The sequence below is a fragment of the Diceros bicornis genome, chromosome 24, assembly GCF_020826845.1.
Source record: "Diceros bicornis minor isolate mBicDic1 chromosome 24, mDicBic1.mat.cur, whole genome shotgun sequence".
Classification (NCBI taxonomy): Eukaryota; Metazoa; Chordata; class Mammalia; order Perissodactyla; family Rhinocerotidae; genus Diceros; species Diceros bicornis.
Genome location: NC_080763.1, coordinates 5,463,298 through 5,480,874, shown reverse-complemented (window position 1 = coordinate 5,480,874; position 17,577 = coordinate 5,463,298). Strand labels below are relative to the sequence as shown.

Genomic DNA, 17,577 nt, shown 5'->3' with positions numbered 1-17,577 from the left:
GGGGTATATACCCAGGAGTGGAATTGCTGGGTCATATGGTAATTCTTATTTTAATGTTTTTGAGGAACTGCCAAAGTGTTTTCCCCAGTGGCTGAACCATTTTTCTTTCCCACCAGCAGTATGTGAGGGTTCCAATTTCTCTTTATCTTTGCCAACACTAGCTATTTTCCATTTTTTCAATTATTATTATAGCTCATTCTTGATTCTGAATCTTCATTTCTACCTGCTTCTCGAATCTGGTGATCTTCCTTTTGGTAATTCCCTCCCATTAGTCCTATAATTAAACCAGATAACCACTTCTCACATGTTATTTCTGCCCTCATACTGAGCCTTCCTCCTCTCTAACTTGATAGCTTTCAAGGAAGAGACTTGATCAACTTGAGCTATTTTCTTTTTCTCTTCATGCTAATAGTTTTTATATTCATTAATCTCCTTGCCTCCTGCCCAATGTCAGATAATAGTTTGTTGATTAGCTGACAGCTCCATATAAACATAAGTACTACCAGTCTGTAACCCTTAGCACAATGTGCCTGCATAGCTTTGAAGGTGCAAGTAGTTTAGTGGTGGGTGGTGGTGAGAGATGAGGGAGGGACTGACTGATAATCTCTCTCAAGGGTGAGGACTGTGTCTATTTCATGTTTTTATCCTCATAAAAGGGTAGGAGGATCTATCGTAGGGCAGTAATGCTATCAAGATCCCTTGAAACTTAAGACTGGAAAGGTGACACTGGTACAATTTTTCCCTCTAATAATCCCTTCCCATACATTGAAATTTAAAACTTTAAAATACCTCTAGTTTGTCTCATTCTGTTAGTCAGTATTAGGGAATTGAGATGTTAACTAGAAATGAGTAGATTAAAGGAGGTCCCTTTTGCTGGTAAAGTGCCCACCGGTGCTGATGAAGGTCATGTTCTGTGGTCACGTTCATGGCACACTGAGAGAACATTCCATATTTTATACCGAGCCCTGTGAGGCTAGAAAATGAACTGACATGCCCACAGAGCGGAAGTGCTGGAAAACGCTGCCCTAGGGTCTGTGTGTGGGGACATGGCTATAGTCACTGACTTCCTTACTAGCAATAAATGTCACTTCTCAGGTATGCCTAAAGAGATGTCATCACAGTAAAAGTAATTGGAGATGACAATGAAATCGTAGTTTTAAGAAAATTTTGGTATTTTTATATTAAAGATTATGTAAACCTGAATTTCTTTATAGGTGCCAAAGAACGTTCTGAGATCTATGAAGCATTTGAAAAGATCTATCCTATTTTAAAGAATTTTGAAAAAGCCTGAGTATATCATTCCACATCTCACAGTATATTGGTCTGAATATGTATATAAGCCCAGCACAGAAACAGCTGGACTGTAGATGTTCCATGTACATTTTGAGTTTACTTATTAAAGAGTGATTCTTTGTGAGCAACCATGCCTAAGAAACGAAGAAACTTTGTTTTCAAAATGAGTCTGTTACTTTAAAAAGTGAACAAGTAAACGTATTTCAGAATTTGAGAGTTAGGTCCTTGCTAGAATGAGATTGTAGCATCATTAAAATTTAATGCTCTGCTCTTGTTCAAGATGTAGTACATTAATATGTGTTCTCTGAAAATACATAGCAATATATAGAAATTTCAAATAACTGCATAATATAGATAATATGTGTAATATCCTCTAACAGGATAGAAATTTGTCTGTTTTTTGCCTTTAAAAATATTAAGTAGTGGGGCCGGCCTGGTGGCGTAGCAGTCAAGTTCGCATGCTCAGCTTCTGCGGCGGCCCGGGGTTCGTGGGTTCCGATCCTGGGTGTGGACTTACGCACCGCTCATCAAGCCATGCTGAGGCTGCGTCCCACATGGAGCAACTAGAAGAATGTACAACTATGAAATGCAACTATCTACTGGGGCTTTGGGGAGGGGGGAGAAAAGGGAAAAAGGAGGAAGATTGGCAAGAGATGTTAGCTCAGGGCCAATCTTCCTCAAAATTTTCAATAAATTCTTCAGTTTGTTTAAAAAAAAAAGTAGATGATCTTGGCCATTAGCTACAGGCACTGTGAAGGATCCTATCAGAATACAAATGAAACATGAAAATCCGAAACCTTAAGAAAAATTAAATATCTTTTTGTTTGAAATGATCAGAAAATTCTTTCTCTCACTTATACATCTTAAACTTTCAGGAAACGTTCAGTTTTAGTGTAAGCTCTATTTTGAAAATAGCTTAGGGTCTTTTTGCTTTTTTCATACTTTCATAATCCTGTGTAATGGTATTAAAATAGACGGGATAAGACTAAGAGGATGGAGTAAAGGGTTCAGATTCAAGACCTAATTAGGTTGTGGAATCATCAACATTTGATCAAGACGTGGAGGTTAATGGGGAGGTGCGGGGCTCACATGACTCATGGCTCTTGTTCCCAAGTGGTCAGTGATTGTCTTTCACCAAGAGGAGGAAACAGGTTTATGTGGACAGTGAGTTCAGTTTCCAACATGCTGAGTTGGTGGTGGCCAGGGTACATCACTTTACACCTAGGAGGCAGTTATGGACCTTGGGGTATGGAACTTGGGAGAGAAGTCCCAGCTCAGCTCGAGAGAGAATTGAGGGCACTCATCAATTGACAGTCAGCTTAAAAAGCAAATTTGCCTGTTATTTTATCTCAATATTTGGGAACAGCCAAAAGAATTGCAATTTGGGATGTGCATGCTATGGCAAACCATAGGCAAATCTAGAAAACAGGGAAGCTGCCTTCATAGAGGAACAAGGGAGAGTAGGGGGGCCTATTCTAAAGGAAAGTCCATTGGGGGAAAGGAGCAGTTCAGGGTGGTAATGGCTTCTCATTGGCTGAGCTATTGCCAGGTGGAGAGAAATCTTCCTTCAGCAGTAAAGTAGTTTTATTTCCTGCAGAAGATGCAAGCCTGCCTCTCAGCTGCCCTCTCTTCCTGTTGGGGGAAATGGACGATGTGTAATAGGGCATGAGAACTCCCTGTACAGGTCTTCACAACTCCAATTTAGTTAAGGTTTCTTTTAATTTCCATAACAGCCTACCAAAATAATCCTTGAGAATCACAATTTGACCTATATGCTCACTTTTCTTTTTTCCTTCTGTAGTTTAGAGGCATATTCAACACTAATTACTCGGAATTAATCCTCTAACATCCTATTTACCCTTACAGAGGGGAAAAAAAAAAGAATGGAGGAATCTACTTTTTAGGTTAAATTCTACCTTGTTCAAATTTTGTCTCAGAGCATTGCCCAGAGTAGGGGAGGAATGTTGGATATTAATTTAAAATTCACTTTTCAGAAAGCTACAACTTGGATTCCCAGGTCCTTCACGCTTGTTTCCACTGGTTAGCTATTTTCGGTAAGGTACTATCAGATTACTATTAAACATATTTACTTATTAATCGTCACGACGTCAGGTAGGTACTGTAATTATCTCCATTTAACGGATAAAAACACAGGCACAGAGAGATTAGGAATTTGTCCCAAATCACACAGCTATTAAGGAGATGGGTAGGCCAAAATTCAAACTCGCTCCAAGACCCAGCCCCCTCACCCAACTTTATTGGCTGTGGTTTGAGCCAAATTTAAAAGCATCCTAGCGAATTAAAGAAATTCCCTTATTTTGTTCCCAATCCGTTTCCCCAGAATCCTTAGGGCATCGTATTACTATTTCTTGCACAAGTTCGGGGCGTTAACTTGTAGCCTTGGCAGGATCTAGCGGAGGATGACGTTTGTCTGGCTGACCCCGCCCTCTAACATAACTCGCCCCCCTTCGGGCCCGCCGCCCCCAGCAGTCCGGAAGAGCACTGGGCCGGGCTGCGGGAGGCCGGGCCAGGGGCTGGCTGGAGCCCGGCCGCCCGCCCAGGCCCCGCCTCCTCGCCCAGGATGCATCTGGTTGAAAACAAAATCCCACGTGACTGGCTCTGCTCTCAGGCCATCATGGCGTCTCCCAGTGGGAAGGCAGCCCGCGAACCCGAGGCTCCTAGCGGCGGGCCGCGGCCCCTCGCCCGGAACCTCGTGGATTGCGTCGACGATGCAGAGGGGCTCTACGTGGCGGTCGAGCGGTGTCCGCTGTGCAACACCACCCGCCGCCGGCTGACCTGCGCCAAGTGCGTCCAGAACGGCGATTTCGTCTACTTCGACGGCCGCGACCGCGAGAGGTAGGGCAGCCGCCACTTCCCTATTGTTTCTTCGCCGGCTGTCTCCTGTAGCCGTGCGACTGGAGGCGGGAGCCGAGGCCCCGGGTTCGGGCCCCGGAGTGCGGCGAGAGGAGGGGGAGGTCGGGAAGCTAGCTGCTTTGCACCGGCGCTTTGCTCCCAGGGGACGGTGACGGGGTTGGGCGTGGGAGCCAAATGAGGGAAGGTCGCCGTTTCCCCATAACTCACCGAGAGGAGTCAGCGCACGGTGCTCCTGGGTACTAGGGAAAAGGCATAGATGGTGACTCTGGAGAAGTCTTCACCTATTGCTGCCATAGAGTTGGATTCTCGGTTCTTTGCCGCACTCCCATTCAAAAGCTTAGTTTAACCTTTCTCAGTCTTCGAAAGCACATTCATTCACTAGAGGAGAGACCAGAAGAGAATCAAATGACTGGTTAAGAGAGATTCAAGCCCTGTTAGCCTGTGTCACAGATGGACCTTGTTATCAGACAGGCTCACTCTAATGTGTGAGCTAGGACTAGCTAGTTGCTCCATTTTCCCTCTGCCTCCAAAGATTGTTTTGGATCCTAAGGAGTCTGGGGATGTGTTCTAGCTTTGTTTTAAAATACTGGGAGCTGCAAGCTCTTACTTAAGAGAATTGAATTTAGGACTGTGTTTTGGCCTTGTTTTGACATCTAAACAGAGAGCTACAAGTCCTTGGTTAAGATAATTGAAAAATTAGTGTGATTAGCTGTAGGGTCTCTCACTCGCAACATTTGTTTTAATCAGTTAGTGTCAGTGATAGTAGAATAGCTAACTCTTTGAGTGCAAAAGTTCAGGGATTAATGAGCCAGCCCTGATGGCCTAGCAGTTCAAGTTCGTGGCGCTTGGTTCGGTTCTGGGCGCGGAACCACACCACTTGTCTGTCAGTAGCCATGCTCTGGGGGCAAACATAGAAGAACTAGGACTTAGAACTAGAATATACAACTCTGTATTGGGGCTCTGGGGAGGAAAAAAAGAGAGAACAAGATTGGCAACCGATGTTAAATCAGAGCGAATCTTTTCCAGCCAAAAAAAAAAAGTAGTTAAGGTATTAATTCATTTATGACAACCCAATAAATTATTATCCCCAACTTACTGCTGAGGAAACTGCACAGTAAGTACCTTGCCCTAGGTCACACAGACAATAAATGTAGGGGCCAGAATTAAAATCCAGGCAGCCGAAACCCATGTACCATGCACTTAACCGCTGGATTGTACAAACTCTATATTTGGAAATGTTTTGAGTTCTAGTGTTCCTCTGATCATGAATGGAGTTAATTTCTTTCTCTTTTGAGATTAGTATGAGGTAAGCTTTTTGCTGTGTCTCCTTGAGGCACTCAATGACTTTAGAAACTGCTGGTGTAATAAGTGATAGCTTTAAAAAATTAAACCAGTTGTTTTATTATAAGAATACTAAGTATGAGATGGAAATTTCTTTTTTTTTTTAAAGATTTTATTTATTTATTTTTTCCCCCCAAAGCCCCAGTAGATAGTTGTATGTCATAGCTGCACATCCTTCTAGTTGCTGTATGTGGGACTCGGCCTCAGGATGGACGGAGAAGTGGTGCCTCGGTGCGCGCCCGGGATCCGAACCCGGGCCGCCAGCATCGGAGCGCGTGCACTTAACCACCAAGCCACGGGGCCGGCCCGAGATGGAAATTTCTAACTGATGGATTTTATCGGGGCTTCAGTTCTGGACCCTCTTCTGTATCTATACTTTTCACTAGATCCATCCCTGTGATTTAAATACCATCTAGATGCTGAAGACTGCCAGACTGGTATCTGCAACCCAGACTTCTCTGAAATCTAGAAAACAGCTGTCTACTCAACATCTGTATTTAAATTTGTAATAAGTATCTCCATCTTAATATGGCAAACTGAACTCATGATTTCCCATGATAAATCTGTTCCTCCCGTGCTCATCCCAAGCCAGTAAATAGTAACCTCATTTTTCTTTGGTACAGGCCAAAAAACCTTCTAGTCTTCCTTGACTCCTCTCTTTATCCACGTTGCAACCAGAGTTAACACCGCTCCTCCACTCCTCTGTTCAGTCTTCCAGGGGTTTCCTGTTACTCAAAGTAAAAAAGCCAAAGTCCTTAACCAGTGTTCTATATTGTCTGTTCCTCTTCTGATGGCCTATTATTGTTTCGCTTACGTACTCGGCTGTACCGTCCTGGCCTCCTTTTAGTCCTCAAACATACCAAGAACACTCCTGCCTCAGGGCCATTGCAATCTTACTCAGACTGCCAGGAACTCTTTGCTCCCAGAAATCTTCAGGGAGCCTCCTTTGTTTCCTTTAGGCCTCTGCTCATACATGAAGTAAACTCTTTTTGACCATTCAATTAAAATAGTAATCTCCTTTCCCAATTAACCTGCTTTATTGTCTTCCATAGCACTTATCACCATCTTTTGGTTTACATATTAGTTTCTCTAACTGCCCCCTCTCCAATAATGTAAGGTCTGTGAGAGCAAGACTATCAGTTTTGTACTTTTACTGTATCATCACGTGGTAGAAGCTTAATGAAGATTTCTTGAATGATTAAATGAATCTATCCCCCTTCCCAAACTTAGTCTGATCCCTAACCATTTCATTATTATCCATCATGATCCATTTGTTAGTAAAGCCAGAAACCTGGGAGTTATCCTAGACTTTTCCTTCTTTCTTATTTCTTGTATCTAAATCATTGGCAAGTATAATTTGATCTGCTCCAAAACAGATCTCGAATCTGTCTCCTAGTCCAGACCACCATCATTTGTCTCCTGGCTACTTACTGGTTTCCTCTCTTTTACCCATACATCTCCCCCCTACCCTCCCTCTGGCCTCCACACAGCAGCCACAGGAGAAATGTAAATCAGATAAAGTCACTGTTCTGCTTAAACCTTTCGATGGCTTTCCACTGCGTTTAAAATAAAATCCAAGCTCCTCGTTATGGCATATAAAGTCCACTGTGATCTGGCTACTGCTTGCTTCTCTAACTTTGGCTGTAAGGTTGAGTTTAAAACGTGGGCTTTGGGTTCATGCTGCATTGAATTCAGTATAAGCTCCACCACTTGCTATGTGATTTTGAACAGGTTTCTTAACCTCTCCTGTGCTTATTTCATTTTGAAAACGACGGGGTATCTAACTTCGTAGGTTTCTAGTAGTGATAAGAGCATGCATTAGAGTACTTAGCATGAGATCTAGCGTATATTAGGCACTCAAAAAATAAACTCACGCCGTTTGCCCTCATATTCCCTGCTCCGTTGCCAGGGGCCTTCTCTCAAATCCTCAAACACGTGAAACTTTGCCGCCACTTAGCCTTTTCCCTTGCTGTTCCGTCTGCCTGGAACACTGTTCCTCGTGATTGACAAGGAAATGATTGTCTTTCATGTCTCAACTTAAATGTCACTTCCTCAGGGAGGCCTTCCCTGACCTCCACTAAGGTAGGTTCCCACTTGTGTTTTCTATCACAGTACTCAGTTGCTTCACGGTACTGAGCATGATATGTACTGCTGTTTATTTGAGGAAGATATCTGCATCCAGAATGTAGATGCACGAAGGCGTGAATTCTGGTTTTGGTCAGTCCGTGCTTAGTGCAGCGGCAGTGGGTCGCACATAGTAGGCATATTGTTGAAGGAATGGCAAAGGCAATGCAATTTTAAAAAATGAGATACAAATTCTCTGCTGAATCTGAGCATTAAGGTGAATTTTCAGAAGAGGGGTGTGTTATAGTGTATTTCTTTTTCTGACCAAGCAGAAAGATAAAGAGCAATTACCAGAACCGTTCAAAATTTAGAAATAAAAGTGAAATTTTAGAGTCAGGGATGACAGGACTGCCACAGTGGTCTGCTCAGCCAGCTTCACTTCACTTTGCAGCTTTCCCTTTTCTGAACTGTGTTTTCCTTAAGAAAGGGAGTCTGTTTTCCTTCGTTCCCAGAACAGTGCCCAATATCTAGTAGGATGTGAGAATCTCTTGAGACCCAGAACCACTGTCCCAATAGCCAGATCATTTTTTTTTGTGAGGAAGACCGGCTCTGAGCTAACATCTATTGCCAATCCTCCTCCTTTTTTTTCCCCCAAAGCCCCAATAGATAGCTGTATGTCACAGTTGCACATCCTGCTAGTTGCTGTATGTGGCACGCGGCCTCAGCATGGCCGGAGAAGCGGTGCGTCAGTGCGCGCCTGGGATCTGAACCTGGGCCGCCGGTAGCGGAGCACGCGCACTTAACTGCTAAGCCATGGGGCCGGCCCCAACCAGATCATTTTTAATGAGCTCTCTTTGGGTACAGTTATCTGCATGAAATGTTCTGGCCAGTTACAGAGGAGAAAGGCAGGTCTCTGCTCTCAGAGATTCACACTGACTACTAATAAGCCTTAAATTGCGTGGGTCAAAGGTTGATCGTCAGATACTCTACTATCTTCAGTATTGATGAAAAATTTTGTATTCTGTGCTTTGCTTTCAGACTCTTTTTCCTTTTCCTTTGAAAAGCCCCTCACTGTGAGAAACCACTTGGAAATAAAATATGGATGCTTACAGCACAGTTTAAAAAGTCTTCTTTAGCCTCTGATTCTTTTTAGTAAATTAGCTGTGCCTACGTGATCTTGAGTGTGATGATGTGTCTCAAAGTTCTTGTAAGTGTATTTTTTCAAGTGTCATTAATAGACTTGCTGAATATACAGGTTTTAATGGTTTAGCAGTTCAAGGAAATTAGATATTAAAGAACAAATCTATCATAATAATTAGTTCCTTTGACTCTTAAGAAGGGAACATGTCTGTGTAATATTGTGGACAGTGTGAACTTAACAGATGGGTGGATGGAAACATGCTGAGCTCCTCGCCTTGTTGCTGCTGTTCAGTGGGAAGACGTCGGTGTCCTCATCACCTTGTCCCTTCATCCTCCCCCACCTTGGCTCCCTCCTAAAACAATACCCACTTTCTTCTCTGTTTTCTCATCTATATCTTTTAACTTGTGTGCTTCTTTAAGAATGAAGAGGAATAATGTTAAGCAGTGCTCTCAACACAGTCGCCTCTGGATCTTGTACTGATGAACATTTTAAAATCACAGGTCTTTTAACAGGAATATAATTTTCTGGGTTATACATTTATCTGACACCAAAAATAGCAGGGTTACCCTATAGATAACTGACAAGTTGAAGTAATCTTTCCACTCAAAACTGGAAAGAAATTGGTTACCAGCTTATGATAGATGTGGGAATAAGATGGGAAACAGAATCTGACACTATAGCATCCAGGAAAATCTGCTGCTGGTTTAGGAACCAGTTATTTTACGGAGTGGATCAAAAAGAAAGACACACACACAGGGCTGGCCTGAGGGTGTAGTGGTTAAGTTCGGCATGTTCCGCTTTGGCCGCCTGGGTTCGTATCCCAGGCAGGGACCTACACTACTTGTCAGCCACGCTGTGGGGCTGACCCACGTATAAAGTAGAGGAAGGTTGGCACAGATGTTAGCTCATGGCTAATCTTCCTCAAGAAAAAAAACGAGGAAGATTCGCAACAGATGTTAGCTCAGGGTGGCTCTTCTTGAGCAAAAAAAAAAAAGACACTTTATAAGCATATGGATATTGCTTTTGTAAGGAATGATGCAGGATTACCTTCACTGTGAGTTTTAAGAATATGTGGATACACTTCTACCAGGAAACAGAAATATGGGCGCTGAACAAATTGAGAGATGGGATAAAGGATGAGCAAGAAATTTTAGATGTTACTGAAGATTTCAAGGGGAAGACACAGCCAATATCCAAAAAATTATCCTTTAGACATTTCTGTTCCCCCTCCAGTATCTTTTTGGTTGTCACTCACTGTAGACTATAAAAATCTATTGTCTTGAGAATTCAGTTCTAGACCCACATTTGTATACCTCACTCAGCAGAACAAAAGCTCTACAGCGGGCTGGACTCCCCATCTTTCGACAAGAGTTTATCAGCTTTACTGCCATTTGATTGTCTTTCAAGAAGAGTCTCAACTCCCATCCCATGCAGCTTATTAATTGTATTTACACCAGCACATGTGGATCTAAGAAAATATGGCTTTTGTTTTTAATCAGTATCACTTGCTACTGTTATCATTATACCTTTTAGAATTTATGAAAGGCTTTCACATTAATTATCTCCTTTGTTCCCCACCACAAACCTGTAAGTTATTAACCTATTTTATTTTATTTTTATTTGTTTATTTATTTCCCCCAAAGCCCCAGTAGATAGTTGTATGTCATAGATGCACATCCTTCTAGTTGCTGTACGTGGGACACGGCCTCAGCATGGTCGGAGAAGTGGTGCCTCAGTGCACGCCCAGGATCCGAACCTGGGCCGCCAGCAGCAGAGCGTGCGCACTTAACCGCTAAGCCATGGGGCCGGCCCTAACCTATTTTCAAAAGGAGGAAACTCAGAGTAGTTGTGCCTTACTTACTCCTGGGCTATGCTAATTCTTAAATTCACTTCCAGATCTGAACTATATTTTTATGTGTATAGTTCAGTTTAATACATTAGTAAGATTAAATCCAAAATTATTCATTGCAGTGAACAAAAGGGAAACTAGTGTATATTATTTGCTAAGTGCCTGTATCTGATGCTTTCACATTTATCTTATTTAATTTCTGTAACCAAGAAGGATAAGCATTATTCCCATTTTACAATGGAAACTAAACAATGCTTTGTTTCTATTTTCTATTAATGACTTAACCTTAATTCCTGCCAGTGGATATGTTTTTACTATATTTTATCATATTCTAACACAAGTTAAAAGAACCATTCCAATAAGGACCATGTTTTTTTTCATATTGCATTTGTCCATAAACGTCATTCCCTTGTATGCCTAAGGAATTTAAGGAAGAAAAGTTTGATTGCTAATAATTCTTACCATGTTGGTATCCTAATTCAAAAAATATTTAGCTCTGGGGAGTCACTGCTTTAAGAGTACAGAGTTTCAATTTGGGAAGATGATAGTCTTAATGAGGGATAGTGGTGATGGTTGCACAAGTGAGTGTATTTAATGTCACTGGCCTGTACGCTTAAAATCTTAGGTGTAGGGGCCAGCCCCATGGCTTGGCAGTTGGGTGTGCGTGCTCCACTGCTGGCGGCCTGGGTTCAGATCCCGGGTGCGCACCGATGCACTGCTGGTCTGACCATGCAGAGGCGGCGTCCCACATACAGCAACTAGAAGGATGTGCAGCTATGGCATACAACTATCTACTGGGGCTTTGGAGAGAAAACGGGAAAAAAAAGGAGGAGGATTGGCAATAGATGTTAGCTCAGGGCTGATCTTCCTCAGCAAAAAGAGGAGGATTAACATGGATGTTAGCTCAGGGCTGATCTTCTCACAAAAAAAAAAAAAAATCTTAAGTGTAAATTTTATGTGTCATGTATATTTTTATCACAATAAAAAATGAAGGACAAAATGTAGGAATCAGGGAACAGAAAAGATAAGTCATGGGCCGGCCCCATGCCTTGATGGTTGAGTGCGTGCACTCCACTGCTGGTGGCCAGGGTTTGGATCCCGGGTGCACACTGACGCACTGCTTCTCCGGCCATGCTGAGGCCGCATCCCACATACAGCAACTAGAAGGATGTGCATCTATGACATACGACTATCTACTGAGGCTTTGGGGGAAAAAAAAAAGGAGGAGGATTGGCAATAGATGTTAGCTCAGAGCCGGTCTTCCTCAGCAAAAAGAGGAGGATTAGCCTGGATGTTAGCTCAGGGCTGCTCTTCCTCACAAAAAAAAATAAATAAATAAAAGATAAGTCATATCAAAATCAAGTACCAAAACAGGAATAAATCATTCCTTGTATGTGATTACTTTAAACATGAATGCATTAAACACTCCTTTTAAAAAGCTAGAGATTGACAAAATGGATTAAAAAATAAAAACGTCATACATCAAAAAAAAAAATGTTTAGTTCTTTAACCATCTCTACTTAAGTAAGGGAGCTTGCTGTGCTCTCTTTCCCTGTGCTCTCACTTACTTGCTTGAGAAGCCTCACTGCCTGATTTCTAGGGACTGTGGAGCTTTTCTTAGGCGAGGGCTGGGGAGGAGTGCCTTGTCATGACATGTAGAGGTGGGGTTGTGCTTGGGCTTGGGCTTGTGCTGTCGTGTAGTGTGCTGTTACACGCGAGGCATCTGTCCTTAGCATGCTAGCTCTCTACCCCTGGGTGTGCTTTTTACTATGCTAGTGGGGCTAGGGTCACCTTCAGTGGACTCCTGGGTGCTAGGGCGCATGCGTAAGCCCAGGAAAGTCTGGAGGCTGTGGGATGTGGGTGTTGGTGGTCTCTATCTGATTTTCTTAGCTTGCCAATTGGTTAGGGGCCTTATCTTGTTAGGCCGGGGGCTTTGCAGGTGACCCTGTCTCGTTGGGCTGGTTCCTGTCTCAGTATGGCACAGATTTGTGTGAATGGTCCCACCTGTGGATAGATCCACTTGGTTGTCCATGATTGTCTGTGGCCGTGGCACAGCATGGCGTGATGAGGCTCACACTCTTAACCGATACCTCATTAGCAACACTCTCCTATCCCTGTTATCCCACTTGGTGTGTGTTGAAATGCTTTGGTGCAGGACAAATTAACTTTTTACCTTGTGAAATAGCAGAATTTCGTCTGCCTATAATGCCTTCCTTTGCTTAACAGGGCCAACTCTAACCCATCCTCAAGTCTCATCCCAGACAGGCATGACTCCCGGAAAGCTCCCTCTGAAGCCTGAGCTGGGCTATGTGCCATCTCTTGTACCACCCAGGTGCTGTGTGACCACCTACTCCTTGTTCTCATCAGTCTGTATCTCAGGGGGACTGTTTGAAAGTCAATCTAAAGGAGTACTTTTTAGGGAAAGTAAACAATATAAGTATGGAGAAATCTGGTAAATAATATAGTAGGCATTTTTAAATTGTGAGAGAAAATAGAAATATGTCGTAAAAGCCATGGTGCATGGTACAGGCTCACTGGCCGATTCCTTTCAGAAAACAACATGAAACTAGAGTCATTAAACAACAAAATAATTGATAAATGTCTGCATAAAAGTTTGGAAAATTTTGTAGAGCAGAAACATAAGTAGTCAGAAAGCAGATTGAGAAAAAATAATTTGAAGATGTATGAAAGAAAAATGGCTCATTTCCCTAATAAATAACCTTTAAAGGAAAAAAAAAACTATAGAAAAATGAACAAAAGACATAGGTGAATAAGAAAAAAAAGTAGCCAGTGAGATAGGAAAGGACATTTACATTTCTAATAATGAGCTAAAGAAAGGCAAATGCGTGCATTATGGACTGTCTGGGAGGAAGGGGTAGGAAGCCAATAGGTTAGCAAAGACTAGAAACAAATGTGCAGTGTTTGGGGAGAGGGTGAGAAAACAGATTCTGTTACTCCCTGTTGGCAGGGTTGTAAAATATATGAAGTGATTCAGAGGAAATTTAAAGATAACTGCCAGAATTTTGCATGTAAATATTTGATCCAGCAGTTTATTTTATTTATAGGAATTTCTCATAGAGAAACCTAAAAGCTTGTAAAGATTTATGCACTAGGATATTCATTTATAGCATTACTGATAATAGTGAAAGTTTGGAAGTGATGGCAATGTTCATCGATAGGAGTTCATCAATAAGTAAATTGCATGATGTCCATTCAGTGAAATTCTTTGTACCTATTAAAAAGAATGGGATAATTGATAGGTTCTGACATGGAAAAAGATACAAGATATCTTATGTAATAAACCCAACTTGAAAGACAGTACATAAAATAGTCCTTCTCTCTTCCTTTTTTTTAAGGTAAAATATGTATCATTAAGTCTAGTTTGAATATGATGACTGTCTATTAATCTTTCCACTTCTTGGAAACCATGTTGAGAAAGCACAGAACTGTGGAATGAATTTTTAATCTATGTCCTTGAGTGGTGGTGGTATCACACAAAGGGCACGACCTGCTCGCCGTGAGACAAAAGCCAATTGTCAAGAGGCAAGATGGTGGCAGAGAAAGGGCATTTTATTACAGCTTGCTAGCAAGAGGGAAGATGGCCAACTAATGTCCGAAAGAACCATCTTAAGGGGGGTGCAGAATCTTGAAGCAGTTATATAGGCCAGTGGGCTACAGGTAAGGGGGTTAGGAATGTTGACCCTCTGGTGTTACAGAGTGGGAGTGGCCACACCAGATAAACTCTGTCTGGGGGTCATCACATTCCTAAGGAACTCAAAAGAACAAAGTTATTGTCTTATTGCAAGGGTCGTAAAATCTACAGAGCATACCCTGGAGGGTGCATATCCAGCTGCATTAGTTAGAGATCATTCATCAGTTACAGAATGGTTTCTTTTCTACAATATGGCTTCCCTCACGTCAGCCTTGTGTTGAGCTGGTGTCGGTGGGGTGGAGAATGCAGAGAACGGATGAGTGTGCTGATGAGCAGCTGAAACGCTGACCCAGCCACGTTCCTTGATGTCGTCTGCTAGTTAGGTTTGTTAACACCACCTATTTTAACCTCTTTCATGAAGAAGAACAATATTCATGAAGTGTTGGATACAGTAGGAATTGTTATCTTCTGCTGTCATCTGTGTGTGTATGTTTTGATTGTTTTTTTAGCAAAGCCCAGGAGAATCAGCCAGCTCGATATTAAGCTGGACAGAGTTGTTTGTGATCCCAATTTGTTTCAGTGCAAAGTGGCATTTTTATGACAGATCTGGAAGGAGGACTTTTATTGCCTCTAAAAGCAAGATTTTATCCTCCCTGTCCTTTGTTTGCACTGTTTGATGAGTCTTGTGAGTTTGTCATCTCCTTCAGGTTATCAGAACATGAGTCACCACATTGCCTCAGTGAGGTAGAAGTAAATACCGTATTAGTTTCTCGTTTTTGTTACAAGGAAATGGAAGCATGTAACAGTTCAGTAATATGTCCAAGAATAGACAGTCAGCTGCAGAAGCATATATAATTAGATTTCTTAATGTTCTGGAAGATGCTTTATTGTAAGTTACAGGCACACAGTAAATGCCTAATAAATTAATTGATGAACCTATGGGTTTGTCTACATTTCACATTAGTTCCTGAGTTTTCTAATATTGTTTCATGCAGTTACCACCTTACTAGCCATTGCAGTGCTACCCAGTAGAACTTTCTGCAGTGATGTTCTGTATCTGCGCTGTCCAGTAAGGTAGCTGCCCTTATGCGGCTATTCAAATGTGGTTAGTGCAGCTGAGGAACCGAGTTTTTCATTTAATTTTAATTTAATCATGTTGTAAGTATATAATTATGTCATATATAATATTGCCTGATGTTCTTTTTTGTTTAATATATATTGTACATTTTCAGCGACTGATTGTTAAATGGTAGCATCACAATTAGACCATTTTATCCCTTCTGTTTAGAAGTAGATGCCTTTGGGGATGTTTCAAACGTGGGGTTATAGAAATAGTACTTTAGAGAGACTTCTATGTCTGGATCATCTTAATTTAAGGAAGAGGTTTTTAGGGCTGTTAAATTGTTTTCATTTAGGCTGGGAATTCAGGAGACAGCCAAAAGTCTAATCTTGGACCCCATATCATGTACTGTAGCATGTGGCATTATCGTTGTTTCCTTGAAAATAGTTAGTGAGCCACTGTTAGCTCATTTCAAAATCAGTTGCATGATGTTAGTCATACAATTTTTTTTTTACTCAAATTCTTATTAAGCAACAAGCCACATTTTAAGTACTCAGTAGCCACATGTGACTGATGGCTACCATATTGAACAGCATAGATCTAGATCTGAATGACACTGTTAGCCAGCTACAGCTAGTTGACATTTATAGAACACTGTACCCAACAGCTATAGAATACACACTCTTTAAGCGCATGTGGAACTTTTCACCAAGGCACACCGTATGCAAGGCCATAAGGCGGTCTCAAATCAAAAGACTGAAATCTCATAGAAAATTCTGTGACCACATCAGAATTAAAGGAGAAAACAATAACAGTAAGTTACCTAGAAAAGCCCATATATCTGGAAATGAAACAATGCTCTTTTAAATAACTTATGGGTCAAAGAAGAAATTTTATGGAAAATTAGACATTTCAAACTAAATGGTAATGAAAATACACCACGTCGGGCCGTCCCGGTGACACAAGCGGTTAAGTGCGCATGCTCTGCTGCAGCGGCCCAGGGTTCGCCAGTTCGGATCCCGGGTGTGCATCAATGCACTGCTTGGCGACCCATGCTGTGGCGGCGTCCCATATAAAGTGGAGGAAGATGGACACAGGTGTTAGCCCAAGGCCAGTCTTCCTCAGCAAAAAAAGAGGAGGATTGGCAGATGTTAGCACAGGGCTGATCTCCTCTCACACACACACAAAAAAAATACACCACATCAAAAATTTTAAGGTTTAGCTAAAGCAATACTTAGGGGGAAATTTATAACTTTATATGGTTATATTTAAAAGAGAGAGGCTTTGGGGCTGGCCCGGTGGCATAGTGGTTAAGTTCGCATGCTCTGCTTTGGCGGCCTGGGGTTCGCAGGTTTGGATCCCGGGTGCAGACCTACTCACCGCTCATCAAGCCATGCTGTAGCGGCGTCCTGCATACAAAGGAGAGGAAGATGGGCACAGATGTTAGCTCAGGGCTAATCTTCCTCAGCAAAAAGAGGAGGAGTAGCAATGGATGTTAGCTCAGAGCCAGTCTTCTTCACAAAAAATTAAAAAGAAAAAAAAGAGAGAGGCTTAAAATTGATGATCTAAGTTTCTACCTTAAGCTGCAAAAAAAAAAAAAAAGGAAAACTAAACCTTAAATAAAATCGTGGTAAGAAAATAATAAGGAAATACAGGTAGAAGACTGACAAACTGAAAACGAACTGCAATGTGATATCCCTTCCTTCTGATAACTTTTACTAAGTAACTAACACCCGTAATGACTAGTAATAAAATTAGTGAGGAAAAAAAAAGTGTACTTTAAAAATTATAAGGAACCAATTTATAGGTGTGAGCTGGATTAAATTGAGTTAATTAAAATTATTTTCAGAAGAGAAGCCTCAATTTCCTTGAATTCAAATTCGCTTTAGTGCTCTGATGTGCATGTTTTGGAAGATAATTTAACTTAGCGGGGAAAAGCCTATAGACATATTTTATAAGCTCATGAAAGAATTTTAAAGCTGAGAATTTGAACTTAGTTTTGAAATAACCAGATGGTAATCAGCTGTGTGCCTCCCATTGAGAAGATGTATATTTACTTTCAGGACAGCGACATTTCCAGATGAGTCTCCAGAAGTGATTGACTCGCAGGAACTTGCATAATCTCGTTGAACTGAAAAAAATGAACATTTAAATAAAACATTGATTTTTTTTCTTATAGGTTTATAGACAAGAAGGAAAGGTTAAACCAACTTAAGAACAAGCAAGAAGAATTTCAAAAAGAGTGAGTTTTCATTTTGCTTTTTAATTTGTGGTTACCACATGGTTTAATTCAGTGCTATGAT

The 17,577-nt window shown here is 41.6% G+C and overlaps 1 protein-coding gene across 1 annotated transcript in view; it reads left to right on the top strand.

Moving 5' to 3' along the window:
* The first annotated feature begins 3,928 nt into the window (after positions 1 to 3,928).
* The window catches only part of ATG14 (autophagy related 14), a 39,540-nt gene continuing 25,891 nt past the window's right edge, over positions 3,929 to 17,577 (top strand). Inside the window, exons 1-2 of the mRNA XM_058566980.1 lie at positions 3,929 to 4,149; positions 17,454 to 17,516. Of these exons, the coding sequence (XP_058422963.1) occupies positions 3,929 to 4,149; positions 17,454 to 17,516 (284 nt within the window). The remainder of the gene's footprint in view (positions 4,150 to 17,453; positions 17,517 to 17,577) is intronic.